Genomic DNA, 16,080 nt, shown 5'->3' on the forward strand with positions numbered 1-16,080 from the left:
ATATTTTTGTATGTTTTAGTTTTTTTATTGATATATTTAATTACAAAAACTTTTACCATTTCAGCGACATATGCCCTACAAATAATCAATAAAATAGACGCAGATATCTGCCCCATACATATTGTTTTTGTAACATACGATTTAGACATAAAAGTAATATAATATACTACCCGCCCCGGCTTCATACGGGTGCAATGCTGATACTAAATACACTACAGAAAATCTGTGAACGTTGTATATAAAAATGGGGGTTATCCATAAGAGATAGATATATACCATGACGGACTTTTCTGTAGACCTTTTCAATGTGTACAATACTTAGTACATTATTTTGATAAAACTCGTAGGGTTCAGCCTGCGTTTGCAATGTAAGCGGATAAAATTTAATTATTTACGACATCACATTAGAAACCTCAAAAATAACAGTACTTCTCCACTATTTAATGGATATTATTATACATATAAACTCTTGAAGCACTCTTTCTATTAAAAAAAACCGCATCAAAATCCGTTGCGTCATTCCAAAGATTTAAGCATACAAAAGAGAAAGCGACTTTGTTTTATACTATGTAGTGATAATAAGAAGTCTATTTGGTATGAAGGTGTGCAAATTGCACAAATTGATTAAATACTTATTTAATCAATTACCATTTAAAATTCGGAATATTGGTGTGTTTGACAAATTCGAAAAGCCATTTAAAGATGCATGTTAGGGTGAACAAAGTTAACTAAAATTGAGACGGCTAATGGCGACGTGTATCTCAGTCGTATATACATATTAATATTAAGTTTCTCATGTTACTATTGTTTTTTTTAAAGTTTTCCAAAAGTCCATCAGTGCACAGACGAGAGTCGCACGCTGTAGCCACTAAGCCAATACTACTCTGGTTATTACTATCGCATGAATTATATGAATCATACAATTTCTTTGCGTAGGCTTAAAACTTTGTTTTATCTAGGATTATGGAGTATAGAGGGAGCCATTGACTATCTAAATAATATATATCACTATCCAATATATGTATGATATGTTATTTGTATGATCAAATCTCCCATCTTCATTCACACTAACTATCAGCACAGCGGTTGAAGAAAGCAGAACTTAGTTAAAATATGACTGGATGGTGAGAGCATGGTAGACCTGCTCAAAAGCTTCTAAAACTAATTTTCAATGTATTCGGGTGTCAAGCACTTATAACTAAAGTGAATGAAGAATATTATTATAGTAAAGGAAGTGAGAGAGAACATCAGAAAATCCAAATGAAAGCCATATAAAAATCAATTAATATTTATTAAAATATTTAATAGGTACCCATTTAACTATCACTATATATTTACATTACGATAAAATTTTCTATTCAATAAATAATTTACATGTGTAATTAACTATTAAAATCGCTGACTTTAACGGCTTTTATGAACTGGCAGTTAAAAGTCAGCGAACTATGCTATTCGTTGATCGAGAAGTATATAAACAAAAATTGACGCATGTCGCTCTATGTGATTAGTTAGCTTCAGTCCCACCAAATACAGGCGAATCGTCATCTTTTGTTTTACACTCTCTAAGGAGGTTTTTATACCTATCTAGGAACCATTAAAGCAAAAATATACAGTGTCCAACAATAATTTTAATAATCTTAAGGTGACGTGAATTTTTGTGTAATCTTTAAACAATTTCTAAATTACAAAATTTTTAACCCACTTCAGACGCCTTAGACTACATATATTTCAGTCGATTTCAACTAAAAGGAAAACAAAGGTCACAATTTTAATCGATTTTTAACAAAATTTTCTATCAAACATTGTCTAGGAACTCACGAAGGGTATAACGCATTAGAAATCATAATAAAGATCTTATATTAAGAACCTTCTTTAAAAGTGTTTAAAATTCATAAAATACTTTTCGATTAAAAAATAATTTTGTATATTAAATAATTTGTGCAAACTAAATTTGATCTTGTACATTAATTAGCTCAGTATCTACATATTTACATAAATTTACAATTAATTAATAATTACAAATCAACGATCATGCTTCGTTAATTGTAGGGGCACATCGTTAGACCTCTGTCGACAGGGACTAGTTGATCTTGACCTGGCCTTTTTTTGCTTTACGCCTTCATCTTCACTCTCATCATGCACATTTATCTCCTCATCTGAATCAGACTCGTATCTGGTCATTTGCATCGACTGCGCCGCGAGCAAGGCGGCCGCTGTGTTTGGTACAAAGGCTTTGAACGCGCTGCTCTCCAATCCAGGGTGTGGTTTGAAATCGAACGTCTGCTGTGATAGAGCTTTGAGCGCGTTCGTCTCGAACTGCGCGTGGGATAGAGCCTTCATGGCGTTGGCGTCGTGAGTGAGGGCCTTGAACGCGCTATTCTCTCCGCCCATTTGTGGTGTGTGGTAGGCAATACGCGTCGGGGACAAAGAGCGCGATCGGGAGCGGGAGGGTGAGTGTGGGAGGCGGTGTGTAGGTGAGCCACCACCGCGCTTGAGGAGATTCATGCGCTGGTGGCGCCTCCACTTGGCTCGTCTGTTGGAAAACCAAACCTGTCAGTAACGGTAAATAAACCAGATTAGTATTCGGTACTCACTCTTTGATAGATATTAATAGTAGATAAGGCTTGATTTTAATACGTCATAAGGCTTTACTCGGCTTATCTATTTTACCAAAAACATGGAAACATTTTTGTTTTACATAAATAAAAAAAATAAACAAATCAGTGGTGCTACAACCTCTTTAGGTCTTGGCCTCAGATTTCTGAATCTAGTATCAGTGAAATCAAGTAGGTGATCAGCCTCCAGTGCCTGACACAAATCGTCGACTTTTTGGGTCTAAGACATGTCGGTTTCCTCACGATGTTTTCCTTCACCGTACGAGCAAATGTTAAATACGCACATAGAAATAAATTCCATTGGCGCACAGCCGGGGATCGAACCTACGACCTCAGGTATGAGAGTCGCACGCTGAAGCCACTAGGCCAACAATGCTTTACATAAAATACGTGTTATTATAATAAGCTCATATTTAGTATAAAAGTACTTATAAAAATTATACGTTAATCATAACTTGCTCACTTTACTCAAAAAACTTTACAAATTTAATATAAATACTGCTACAACAAAAATATACTAAAAATAATAAGAAATTCTTTGAATAATCACCTGTACACGGGCCTCAGACAGAGATGTTTTAGAAGCGAGCCTCTCTCTCGTCGACACACAAGGATAATGCGACTTCTCAAATTCCTTTTCAAGTTCTTCTAATTGATCTGGACTAAATGTGGTTCTATTTCGTCTAAACTTTGGTTGTTCACCGTCTAAAGAGCCTGAGTCATCGCCGTCGACATCTATAAAAAAATATAGTGTAAAGAACGGATTTCGGATTTAAAATTTAAATATTTAATTGTAATAGTTCCTATCTTTAATATAATAAACTTTATTTAAGATCAAGAATACAGTATTTACAATTTTATTAACGTACAAAGTAATAACATAAATAACTAAATATTTATAAAAAAAGAAAATCAAGCAGGCAGCATTTCCTTGCTGTAATTAATTACATTTGTAATTAGCCAAAAAATAAATATTGTAAAAATCTATTGAATACTGTACAACTATTTTTTTTATACAAACACCTTTGCTAAAGTACATCAAAATAATAATTTTCAATTGACAATATTCAATCTACAGAAGTACCGATTATATTAATTTAAAATTTGATGCACTATTAAAAAAAATATTTCAACACTATAATCACTTACCGATAAGCCCTCTCCCCGTTGATGATAAGAAGCCTTGTTTCATCGCATCTGGATGAGGCACGCCTACGGACGGTGCAGCTACACCTGGTGGGAGCGGCAAGCTACCATGTGGCCACACCCCGCCGCTTCCGCCCCAAGGGAAACTGCCGTAGGGCGGAGGGGCAGCATACAGCCCATAGCCCGCCGCCCTGGCAAACTCTGCGGCAGCTCTTTCAGCAGCCCTGTTCCTCAGTATTCTATTGATTGATGATACGCTAGGCGCTGTCGCGTTCGTACATACACCTGGCAACAAAAATGATAGAATTAGATTCATCTGTTAATAAAATTGTCTATGTCACTGTGATGATGCGTGAAGGTCACATAGTAATGTTGATTTTTTTATTTCTCAGACATTTATTATTATTTTTTTATATAGCAGGAGGCGGGAGGCTCACTGAGTTTGGGTGCCTATAGATTTACATTGCTTTTTAATATTATATTTTTTTTACTAGGGTTGCCTGTAAAATATTGATTGTAAGGCAAGATCTTCCGTTACATGCCTAATAATTTATGTAACGAAGTTTTAATACTAACATATTTAACCATATATATTAGTTGATAGTTACAATTCCTAGATTAAGATTGCTTGGAAAAATAGGAGCAGTTAATTGTGAATTTTTAACAGCGACATGATCCGATCTCTTGTCATTCTGTTAAAACAAAGGATTCATACGTTTATAAAAATGAAATAAAATACATTTATTTTGAAACATAAGATCATTAATGAATCACTTATTACATGTCAATAAATTTGAACCTGTAGGAATCCCTACTCATCGGCAAAGAAGACAGAGGGTGTAGGCCGAGAGAAAAAGCCGGCGTAAAAAACTCTCGGTACTCTTTTAAAAAAGCAAATCATCAAACAATACTTATTTAAACAGGCATTATATAACAAAAAATACAAAAAACTTCAGTGGCGTTACAACTTTTTTAGGTCGGATGTTTGTGTCGGTTTCATGAACATTTGCCAATCTAATAGGAAGGTAGGCGATCAGTCTCCTGTGCCTGACACGCTCTGGACTGTTTGGGTCTTAAACACGCCTATAGCGAATGATAGATAGAAAAGTTCATTGCACAGCTGGGAATCGAACCTCAGGGATGAGAATCGCGCGCTGAAGGCACAAGGACAACATGATATTATTTGCCACAAATCCGTGCAGTTAATAATATGTTATTAAAAAATTATTTCCTGCTTCAAGTCATCAAGTAACTAATGCATAATTGCAGTTTTCTGGTCTATTTCTTGTTGTGATAATTATCAGCAAACGCGTTTTAGTTGAAGCGTCAGTGGTCATTAAAGAACTAGTCTACGGGTTTGTACTTGAACGCAATATTTTTAATACTTTATGCTATTAGTCCGGTCAGAGACTGAACTATTGATGAGGGGAATAAAATATATAGTACTTGTTGGGTTGGACTCTAATAACCTTACCTTGACCTTCAAATACTGACAAAAATTTCGATTTATGAATTACTGAATGAATGAATAACCTATGACTGTTTAAGTTATATTTTGTTATTAATTTTAAAAGTATAATTTTATTAGTTTATAAAAATTATATATGAAAACATAAAAATTATAGACATAAATGGAATACATATTTACAGAAAAGGAAAAAACATTAAAAAATATTCAATACATTTAATTAAGTAATACTTAATATGGCATATCAATATTATTAATACTCCTTAATGAAATATCGTTGTATGTCCAGTCTTCGCGATACAAAACTGAGTTTGTATACTCTAAAAATTACGTTTAATCAAACCTTAGAGAAATCTGCTTAATAGAAAATACCTAATGATTGTGAAGTGCCTATATAAGGACGTATACATACAGTTCGGTTATCATGCAACGTATAAACAGGCAGGCGTGAAGGTTCAAACGCTGTTAAGATGCGTGCTCGCGTGCGTGCCAATACAACCTTGGCAGACATCCAATATAATTTTCAGGAAATACTTCGAGTAATAAGTATTTATTAATAATAGGCTGTCCGTTTGTAATTGTCGTTGAATTCGTTGTAAAGCTACTGAGTACTCGACTTGTAATAGGTATTAGGTTTTTGTCGTAATTGCTGCAATTACCGAGGTTTTTACTGGCTTCGAGGATTTTCTGATTAGATAATGAACGAAACTCGGTTATGTATCGCATACCTACAGATTACAACATAAATTACCAGCAAATCGATATATTTAATGTGACTAAAAAAATCTTAAAAAAATATTTAAAAAACTAAGGCATCTTTTACTTATATGCTTTGTTTGTTCCTTCATATTAAATATATATTTTAATCTACTAATCAATTAATCTTAGTACTTTGCTTTGTTAAAACTGTGCTTTATGTTTCTGTTTCAATGTGTATGCCGTTTTGGCTTTTGTGTGTAATGTAATTGTTTGGATATAGTTTAGTGATTAGCTTTAGGAATACTTACTTAAATAAAATAAAATAATTAATCAGATACTTTGAATTAACTTTAACATAGGTTTTAAATAATGAAAACTTACTTGAAGTTATTAATTGTACATTAAGTAAGAAATACTGTTTTTCAATTGTTATTATCAAAATATTTTCAAATGCACTTTTGCAATGCAATAAAAAGACTAACTATTGAATTCTACGTATTGTTCGTGTTAAGCGTCATATATATTCGAAAGTCTAAGTAATTGTCCGCTTAATTATCAGTAACAAGTACCAATGGTAATCAGTAGACGGAATATATCTATTTTGTGTAAATAGCAGCAAATTGCCTTTACGACATTTTGAGTAATTACGATAAATAGCGCATTTAGGTGTTTTTGTTCGAATGGTAACAATAATTGCAAACCTGTCACTATTATTATATTAATAACTGACTCAAATGTTAGAAACATTGTAATGTACGGAAAGAAGTGTGAAGATATTTCAAAGGTCGCATACGCACTGTTGTTTTAATTTTTTTATGTAATGAGAGGCAAATTGGCAGGAGGCTCAACTGATGTTAAGTAATCGCCGCCCGCCCATGGATACTCAATGCCGAAGTGCTCGCAATTGCATTGCCAGCCTTTTAAGAATTAGTATGCTCTTTTCTTGAAGGACCCGAAGTTGAATTGGTTCGAAAAAGCAATTTATCATTAAAGCTGTATCAAACACGTGTAATAATCATGCCTCATTTATTTCTTGAAACTTTCATCCGCCTTCAAAATTGTATACAAAAACAATTAGAAATATTTTTTCTCCTAGAGACTCTTATTTAAACCTCCTCCAACCGGCGCCATCTACTAATCGTAATAATTTTAGTAAAATATCAAAATTGAATAATTAAGGTATAAACGTTGAGAACTTGATTGATACGTTTTGGGTTTGAATATTTGTGTATTTAGTACAGACAAAAATCATGTAACAGGTATTATTGTAAGTTCATCCAAAAGTTTTTGCTAAGGGCACCATTAATTAATCTATAGATAATATCTCCTAATCGAGTAGATTTATGTGTCTTGTATTTTTCGGACTACTAAAAATTATTAATGTGGTTGAGATCGGAATTCTAAATAGCATAAATTAGGTTCAAAGTTCATTCGCGTTATTAAAGACATAAATATATCACGCCACCATACATATATATATGCTCTTGTTACATTAGATCTACCAAAAAATATCGCAGTCGTGTTCGGAACATGTCCACTGCTACTATTTCCCGTATCTCAGGCTGCATTACGCTAATTTTTAATATTAAGTTTTCGACCATGATTATTATCACATAGTAAAAATGGAGATATACAAATTTCATTGTTACAGCGATGCTGAAGGCAACCGAACCGAACGAAGCGCGGCCCTCTGACTTCTTTTACACAAGAAAATGGCGTCTCACATTTAATGTGGTCACGCTTAGTAATGAAGCCCCATTGTGCTCTCGAGTAAAACACAAAGCCTACCTGTTATAATTTACCCAAAACACAAAGCCTTTTATAGCATAATGGTAATGATCAGTTGCGCGCCTCTGTTTCATTGTTAGCACGTCGAAATAACAAAAAAGTGCTTCACAATTTGTTGAGTTCGTAATCGGTGATGCCTCCATAGAAAAGGCTATGAATCGTCGTCCGGTTAAGAGCCAACGGAAAACGTTTTGATCGGGCTAGGAGAAAAATATTCCTGGAAATTGCTACCAAAGGCTTCGTAGAAGAATATTTCACATCTGTCCAGATAATATACAAATGTCAGACCATGTAGAATAAATGGAAAACCATAGCTGTTGCCCTCACACTTTGAAATTAATTTTTATATATTTTAATCGCTTCGAATACCTATAAATGCTTGTCACATTAAATACTGTATTCTATTTTTCTTGTACCAATGAATTAAAGCGTTGGCAAGCTTGTATAAATAAATAATTAATAGATTTTTGGTATTCCTTGAGTTAGTAGAATAATATTGATACATACACAAAAACTTATACTATACATATATAAATACAAATTTATATATGTATTGATGTCTATTATATAAAAAAATTCTACGGGACACCCATAAAAGGCATTTTAGTGGGGCTTTGCCGGCCTATGAAGTAGGAGTACACTCTATGTTTGAACAGGTTGTCCAACCTCCAACAGGTTGTCTCTCAGGTATGACCCCATCAGGAGTCGATTCCACAATTCGCGAGTTCGCAAAAGAAAGTGCCTTGTGAAACGGATGTGGAAGACTTCCAGTAATCAAGGTAATGTTGATGGTATGTTAAATTGATGTCAACAAGATCAACCTAAACAATTCTTAAGAACATTCACCATAGTACTATATTTCAATCGAAAGACGTAGACTCTCTGCGTAGAGAGAGAACCAAGAAGATCAGTAATACGTTGGAGATTGCAAATTCCTTCAAGAACTGAACAAGCCTTCACTGAATATGGTCAAAAGGAAAAGTGGTATTTGATGTTATGATTATTATAAAACTAGGATGGTTTATCTAGTTTGTGCTTAAAATTTCTGCTTATCAGAAAAAACAAAAACCATTGGAGCGATCTTTTGATAGCTTAAAAATAAAATCCTCCTTAAAACAATTTTACCATTACCCCAAATAGTTTAAAAATAAAAAGGTTAGTTTAGCAACGCGTTATTAATATCTAACAAAAAGCAGTTAAATCGGTTTTGTTCCGTAACGAGGCATAATCGAAAATGTAAGCAATCTTGTCGTTGGAGGCTTTGAATTCTTTACTTTTTGTTTTAAATTCCGCTTTTTATTTTACACTTGCGTACTTTAGTTAAATGAGATTTCCTTGTATGAAAGTTACTACTGTTTACGATCGCCCTATTGGATATATAATTATCGTATATTATTACTATAATAAATAATACATATTATATAAATTCTTGTATATAATAAAGTAAAATCCTTCATCTGAGTACTATTTCTCTAAGAATATATTCTTTGAAAAAACATGCTTTGAAAGGTCACTAAAAAGTATTTACTAACACTATGAATGCTTTAAAGTCTTAAATATTATTCTGGATCACATTATGCATGGAATATGCAGGAAAAAGAGTGGCGGGAAGTTCTTCTCTTCCGTTCTTTGCCCTTGAGTTGAGTACTGGCAGTAAATGTAAAATGTACTTATGCATTTTGAATTTGAATTGCAAGCAATAGCATGCCTAAACATTTATGCTCATTTATAAATACAGTAATCACAGCTGTTCAATGTTCTAAATTCAAAGTCAGCATTAAATAATTGTGTTGATGGCTTATTCTTTGTAATAGCAATAAATATTTACATTTATTATTGGACATAAATAAAATACAAGCCCCTCCAATGTTCTAAATTCAAATTAAGTATAAAATTATTTTGATACCACGCTAAGTATATCTAAGTGTTTGTTTTGAAAAAGATCATTATCCAACAACAGGTTGCAGGTGGGAACCACGATATCTATAATTGTTCTTTTAATGATTTCGGATCAACTCAGATTCTAAATGCTTAGTCATGGCCATGCAATTTGTCTAAAGTCGTTTTATCATGATTAGTCACAATGGTCTACGTCTATTAAAATTTTCGATTCTTTTTTTTATATGGAACAGGCAAACGGGCAAACGAGTAGGCTCATCTAATGTTAAGCGATACCACTGCCGATTGACACTCAATGCTAGAAGGCTCGCGAGTGCGTTGCCAGCCTTTTAAGAAACGGTATTTTCTTTTTTATAGAACATAGGACATACGAGCAAGATACTCATCTAATGTCAAGTAATACCTCCGCATATAGACACTCAATGCCAGAGGGCTCACAAGTGCGTTACCGGCCTTTTATGAATGAATATTATTTTTAATAGAACAGGGGGCATACGGGCAGGAGGCTCACCTGATCTTAAGTAATACCGCTCGCAACCCATGGACACTTTCAATACCAGTTGCCGGCCTTTTTAAAAATTGTATTTTCTAGAAGACCGTAAGTCGAATTGGTTCGGAAATACTTCAGTGGGCAGCTGGTTTTACTAGTATTTTAATGAATCGAAGATAGATTTTCCGCAAAAAGGCTTCAGCATGATCGCAAAACGCAATTAATGAAACTATGATACTAATCCAGTAGCCGTAAAACTCTATTTGGTTCTTGATCTAATATCCGGAGATCATCTTATAGACAATTCACCTAATTGGCTTTCTGTAAAGTTTGCCTACACTATACGAGCAAGAGGTAATTCTGCACATAGCACGCACATCAATAATGTTTATTTAAATTAATTTTAGGTTTTTAATTATTTATTATAATTTTAACAATGTAATTAGCTAAATAAAATAATATACAAAAACAAACAATATTATAAATATCGCCAAAGATGGAATATTACAAAAGGTTCAGAGAATAACAATATAATTATTCAATGCATTTAACTAAGTAATATCTAATTTGGCTGTGATGTGTGTTATGATGTACGTGAAGGTGTATATGTAGGGTAGGCCGACGATACAGGTTTTTTGGGCTATAAAAAAAATCAGTTAACCTCTTTAGGCCTCAGATTTCTGAATCTGTTTCATGATCATTATTAAATCTAATAGGTGTTCAGCCTCCAGTGGCTAACACACGTCGTCGACTTTTTGGGTCTAAGACATCTCGGTTTCCTCACGATGTTTTCCTTCACCGTTCGAGCAAATGTTAAATCCGCACTAAGAGAAAGTCCATTAGTGCACAGCCCAGGATCGAACCTACGACCTCAGGTATAGAGTCGTACGCTAAAGCCACTAGGCCATCACTGCTCTGCTTTTTTTGGCTATGTTTATTCTTAATATCATTCTAATCTATAACATATCTATGATATGTTATATTAATAGAAATACGCAGGTAGATAGAATTTATTGACGAAAATAACGTGTGTCAACAATGTTTATCACTTCCATAAATTTAGAGCATTCCTTCCGGACACTATCTTTTCAATTTTTGCTAAATTTCTTCGGTAATAAAAACCTTGTTAGAAGTACCTGCCTAAAAGCGTGGCATGTCCGAAGATAAGCTCCGGCGCCGACGCCTCAGTGTTTAATCGGGTTAATTTATCGATAATTGACGGAAAACCTTTTTGTTTGTATTGGATAGTAACAGTAATTGTCACGCCTCCGAAGATTTACGTCCGCTTCTAAATTGAGACATTAACAAACGGATCTTGTGCCTAATGGCTCGGAATTAATTTATTTGTTTAAGCCGACTTTCTGATAAATTTGATTAGGGACTGACTTGTCTTGAAGTTCGGGGTTTTCCTGGATATAATTTCATTTTAAACATTTGACCTATCACTGTCCCTTTTACTATTGAGGCTATCTCGCTCTTACAACTTTATTACTACAAACATTGATCAAAATATCCTTTGCAACAATCGTCCTACTAATGTTATAATGTGGTATAAATTTGAATAGATGTGTAAAATTTTTGACATTATTATTTTCTTAGCATACATATTGTTCTAGGACTTCTAAATAAATAAATATAGGCGCAGAAATGTTTCTGTTCCATAACTATATACTACAATAGACGCAAATGATACCAACGGACTTTATAAAATTATAAAAATGTTCAGTAAATTTTAAATAAAACAAAAGAGAACTACTAAAACTATCCTTTAAAACGAACATTTGTTTAGATGTCCATGAAAAGCTTACCAAAAGAATAATAAAATCTTCTTGAATTCAATTTAGTTTAAACAAAATATGCTTTAAATTCTAATCTTATATAATAATTTATAAGGCTTGTACATCAAGATTGTTGATAAGATGTTTATAGTTGCCGATAAGCTAAACGCGTAGGTGTGAAATTTCCCTAAATTATACACAATTACAGTAGATTTCTTTAGTAAGTAATGACATTTATCTCTTTCAATCAAATTAATATCGGGTTGTGATGGAAAAGGATAGCGTCTGTTTCTGCACAGCAATATAATATATCACAGGTTCTTACCTAGTTTGGAAACCAGTCTCCCAATACCTTCTCAACTGTAAACTTATTTATTGTTGTAAATGTTATATGAGAGAAAATAAATAATTATTATATTATTATTATCTTCAGGATTCAGGGTTTTACGAGAACCTAAATACAAAAAAGGGTGATGAAAGGCCAGGATATATTATGCATAGAAGTTAAAAGAAAACTACCAAGTAATAAATGAATAAATAAAATAAAAAAAATAAAAAAATAAAATACGTTTATTTTGGAACATAAGATCTTCTAGGTATCACTTATTCCACGTCAATCAATTCAAACTTGTAGGCATCCCTACTCATCGGCAAAGACAGAGGGTGTAGGCCGAGAGAAAAAGCCGGCGTAAAAAACTCTCGGTACTCTTTTAAAAAAGCAAATCATCAAACAATATTTAAAACAAACATATCAAATTAATTAGAGGCAGCCTGCCCAGCACTAGTCCCAGGCCCTTTTATCAACTAGATAATCAATAACTTTATAGTAAGCCTTTTTACACAGCTTTTCTTTAATACATTTCTTAAATTTATTAAAAGGCAGAGATAAAAGAGCCTCTGGGATTTTATTAAAGAAGAGTATCCCTTTCCCCAAAAAAGAATTACTAACTTTACACAGTCTAGTACGGGGAAATTGCAGCCTGCGTTTGTTCCGAGTATTGACATTGTGCGTATGTTCTAATCTAGTATATTTATCACTATTTTTGTATACAAACATAATATTTTCATAAATATATTGCGAGGGAAAGGTAAGTATATTAATTTCCTTGAATTTATCTCTGAGAGATTCCCTACATTTTAAATTATAGATTGCACGAATAGCCCTCTTCTGCAGAATGAAAACAGATTCGACATCAGCAGCGTGACCCCATAACAATAAGCCATAAGTCATTAAGCTGTGAAAGTAACTAAAATAAACAAGTTTAGCTGTATCGACATCAGTCAGTGAGCGAATTTTTTTAACCGCGTAAGCTGCAGAACTAAGTCTCTTCGCCAATCCGTTGATATGAGGGGACCACTGAAGTTTTGAATCCAAGGTGATCCCAAGAAATACAGTTGTATCATCCAGATTCAATTCCTCATTATTTATAGTTGGTCTAGTACCCATAACCCTCGCATTTCTTGCACAAAATTTAATGCATTTCGTTTTCTTAGCATTAAGCAGAAGGTTATTCATACTAAACCAATGGACAATCGAAGAGAGAGCGTTGTTCACATCGTCAAAATTGGTTATTTGTCTTTTGATTTTAAAAATCAAGGACGTATCATCTGCAAACAAAACTATCTGATGTTTTTTCTCTACCATGAAAGGTAGATCATTTATATAAACAAGAAAGAGGAAAGGGCCAAGAATTGAGCCCTGTGGTACCCCCATATCCACTGCCGACCCAGAGGACCTCTTACCATTCACTTCGACCTTCTGAGTTCTACCATGTAAGTACGAAGTCAGAAGATTCAGTGCGGTATTCTTGATGCCATAGTGGCGGAGTTTCCCGATTAAGGTCTCGTGTTGGACACAATCAAATGCTTTGGATAAGTCGCAGAAAACACCTAAGGCGTCATGCGACTCCTCCCAAGCCTTAACTATATATCTATATAACTCAACGCCGGCATCGGCTGTCGAGCGACCCTTGATAAAACCGAACTGATTATTGTGTAATAATTTGTTTGCGTTAAAATGACTTACAAGTTGATTTAATATAGTTTTTTCAAAGATTTTACTACAGGTAGGTAGTACGGAAATAGGTCTAAAATTACTGGGGTCGGACATATTACCTGCTTTAAATAAAGGAATTACTTTACTATGTTTCATAAGATCGGGAAACTCCCCACTTTCGATACAATTGTTGAAAATTATAGCTAGATGGGGGGCAATTATATCAATTATGCTACTAATTATTTTTACAGAAATACCCCAAAGATCGGTAGTGTTCTTAATATCAATAGTATTTATAAATCAGTAACGGAATAACATATTTAGGTCCAGGGCCTGTGAAGCCCAGTTTGATGATCATTTGTCAATTTAATAGGCAAGTTGGTGATCAGTTTCGTGTGACATACGCCGTCGACTGTGGGACTAAGGCAAGCCGGTTTCTCTACTTCTTTCACCGTTGGAGCGAATGTTAAATGTTTATAGAAAGTCCATTAGTGCATAGCTGGGGATCGAACCTACAACCTCAAGGATGAGAGTCCTTGGAACCACTAAGCCAACACTGCTTTAATAGCAATAGTTTTTACCAATGTAAGTTTGCGGCAATAAAATTGGTTTAGTTGAATTTTTTTTTGTTATAAAGTTTCTTTTATTTCTATTACCTGAAAGCCGTTGTTTCAGCAATCACGCCCGTTGCACTACACTTTTTATTACTCGGTATTTTTATTTTTTTATAAATTGTTTTTTTGGAAATTATATATAAGTACGAATTACATAGTAATAAAATGATGAAACATGAACAATATAGATTATATATGCTGGAATAGCTTTAGTGTTGTTGTGTCGTTAAAGCAATTTAAAAAAAATAGTATTATTATTTGCCGATAGATGTCAGGAAGATACATTTTTCAGTTTGAATTGGGACTTCTCAAACACCACCTTTTTGTTATTTTCTGTCATTTATTCCTAGCTAGATCGATTTATCGCTCCCGAAACCCCCCGTATACTAAATTTCATCAAAATCGTTGGAGCCGATCCCGAGATTCCATATATATATATATATATATACAAGAATTGCTCGTTTAAAGATATAAGATTAAAATTAAATGTAAACAACTTTCCAGGAATATGTAACGATACATGAGTGAACTAAATAAATGGCTAGCATAATACAAGAAGGCAATCAGGCGGCACCCGTAGAGTGGGACTCGTAAAAAGGTGTTTGCCCACAGGGGGCCCTACTGAGCTGCGCCCGCGCACTTCCCCATTTCAATTAGCAATGAACGGGCAAATTAACAGACGTGCCAACGTGATTAACAGCTTTTGTAACACCTTTGACTTTTGATTTATGAATCCGTATAATAGAGCCTACTTTTTATCGCTTACACACATATTACTAGGAGATAGGATTTAGGATAATATTTAGAATGGATTCTTAGCGTTAAGAATAACTTATATATGTCAAAAAAGAGTTAGTGACATAATCTGTGGAAAAGCCGCTAAATTTGAATGGTATAAAGGCTTCTTTGAAATCTATTTCAATAATACTTCAATTTCAATTGATAATTGATACCAAAAAGGTTAGTCGACATCACAGGAGAACGAAGAGATGGCAGCTAACTCGCACAAAGAATTAGTCTAGCTATTCAAAGGGGGAACGCTGCCAGTATCTTCGGAACCTTGCCTAAAGGGACTCCTTTTAATAATATATTTTAGTTAATACATTTTATGGTTAGTTAAGAGAAGATAATACGAGAGGGCTCCCGAATGGATGACGGCATTTTAAGCATTTGTATGCTGAATTTTCTTAAAGGACGCTAAGCCGAATTGGTTCAGAAATACTTCAGTAGGTAGCTGGCTCATAGTGGTTTAAAACTTAAAACACTCAGTTGTCTGACGGATGTCGACATATAACTTAAAATATAACAATAAAACCAGGTCCATATTAATGTTTTAAAAAGTTTTTTTGTATGAGAACCGAATGATGCTGTAACAAATCAATAAATGTATCGGTTTATTGGGAGCAATGACGATTTGATTTATTTCTTCTATACGGAGCGATCTTGTTAGTAAATGTCAAAAAAGTCTCGTAAAAAACTTGAGACTATTTTAAATTGGAAGTGCTTCGGTGAACTTTGATGGGGTCACGTTTATAAGGTTGCTGCTTAGTTTAGCTAAAGTAGATGCTTAAATTTGTATTTTATTTC

At 33.8% G+C, this 16,080-nt stretch overlaps 1 protein-coding gene across 1 annotated transcript in view; it reads right to left on the reverse strand.

Annotated features, from left to right (window-relative positions):
• Nucleotides 1-1,316: 1,316 nt before the first annotated feature.
• The window catches only part of LOC111001473 (paired box protein Pax-6-like), a 57,651-nt gene continuing 42,887 nt past the window's right edge, over nucleotides 1,317-16,080 (reverse strand). Inside the window, exons 4-6 of the mRNA XM_022271384.2 lie at nucleotides 3,765-4,046; nucleotides 3,166-3,350; nucleotides 1,317-2,550 (exon numbers count right to left, since the gene is read on the reverse strand). Coding sequence (XP_022127076.2) covers nucleotides 2,023-2,550; nucleotides 3,166-3,350; nucleotides 3,765-4,046 — 995 coding nt within the window. The 3' untranslated portion in view covers nucleotides 1,317-2,022. The remainder of the gene's footprint in view (nucleotides 2,551-3,165; nucleotides 3,351-3,764; nucleotides 4,047-16,080) is intronic.

This window comes from Pieris rapae, chromosome 22 (assembly GCF_905147795.1).
Source record: "Pieris rapae chromosome 22, ilPieRapa1.1, whole genome shotgun sequence".
Lineage (NCBI taxonomy): Eukaryota > Metazoa > Arthropoda > Insecta > Lepidoptera > Pieridae > Pieris > Pieris rapae.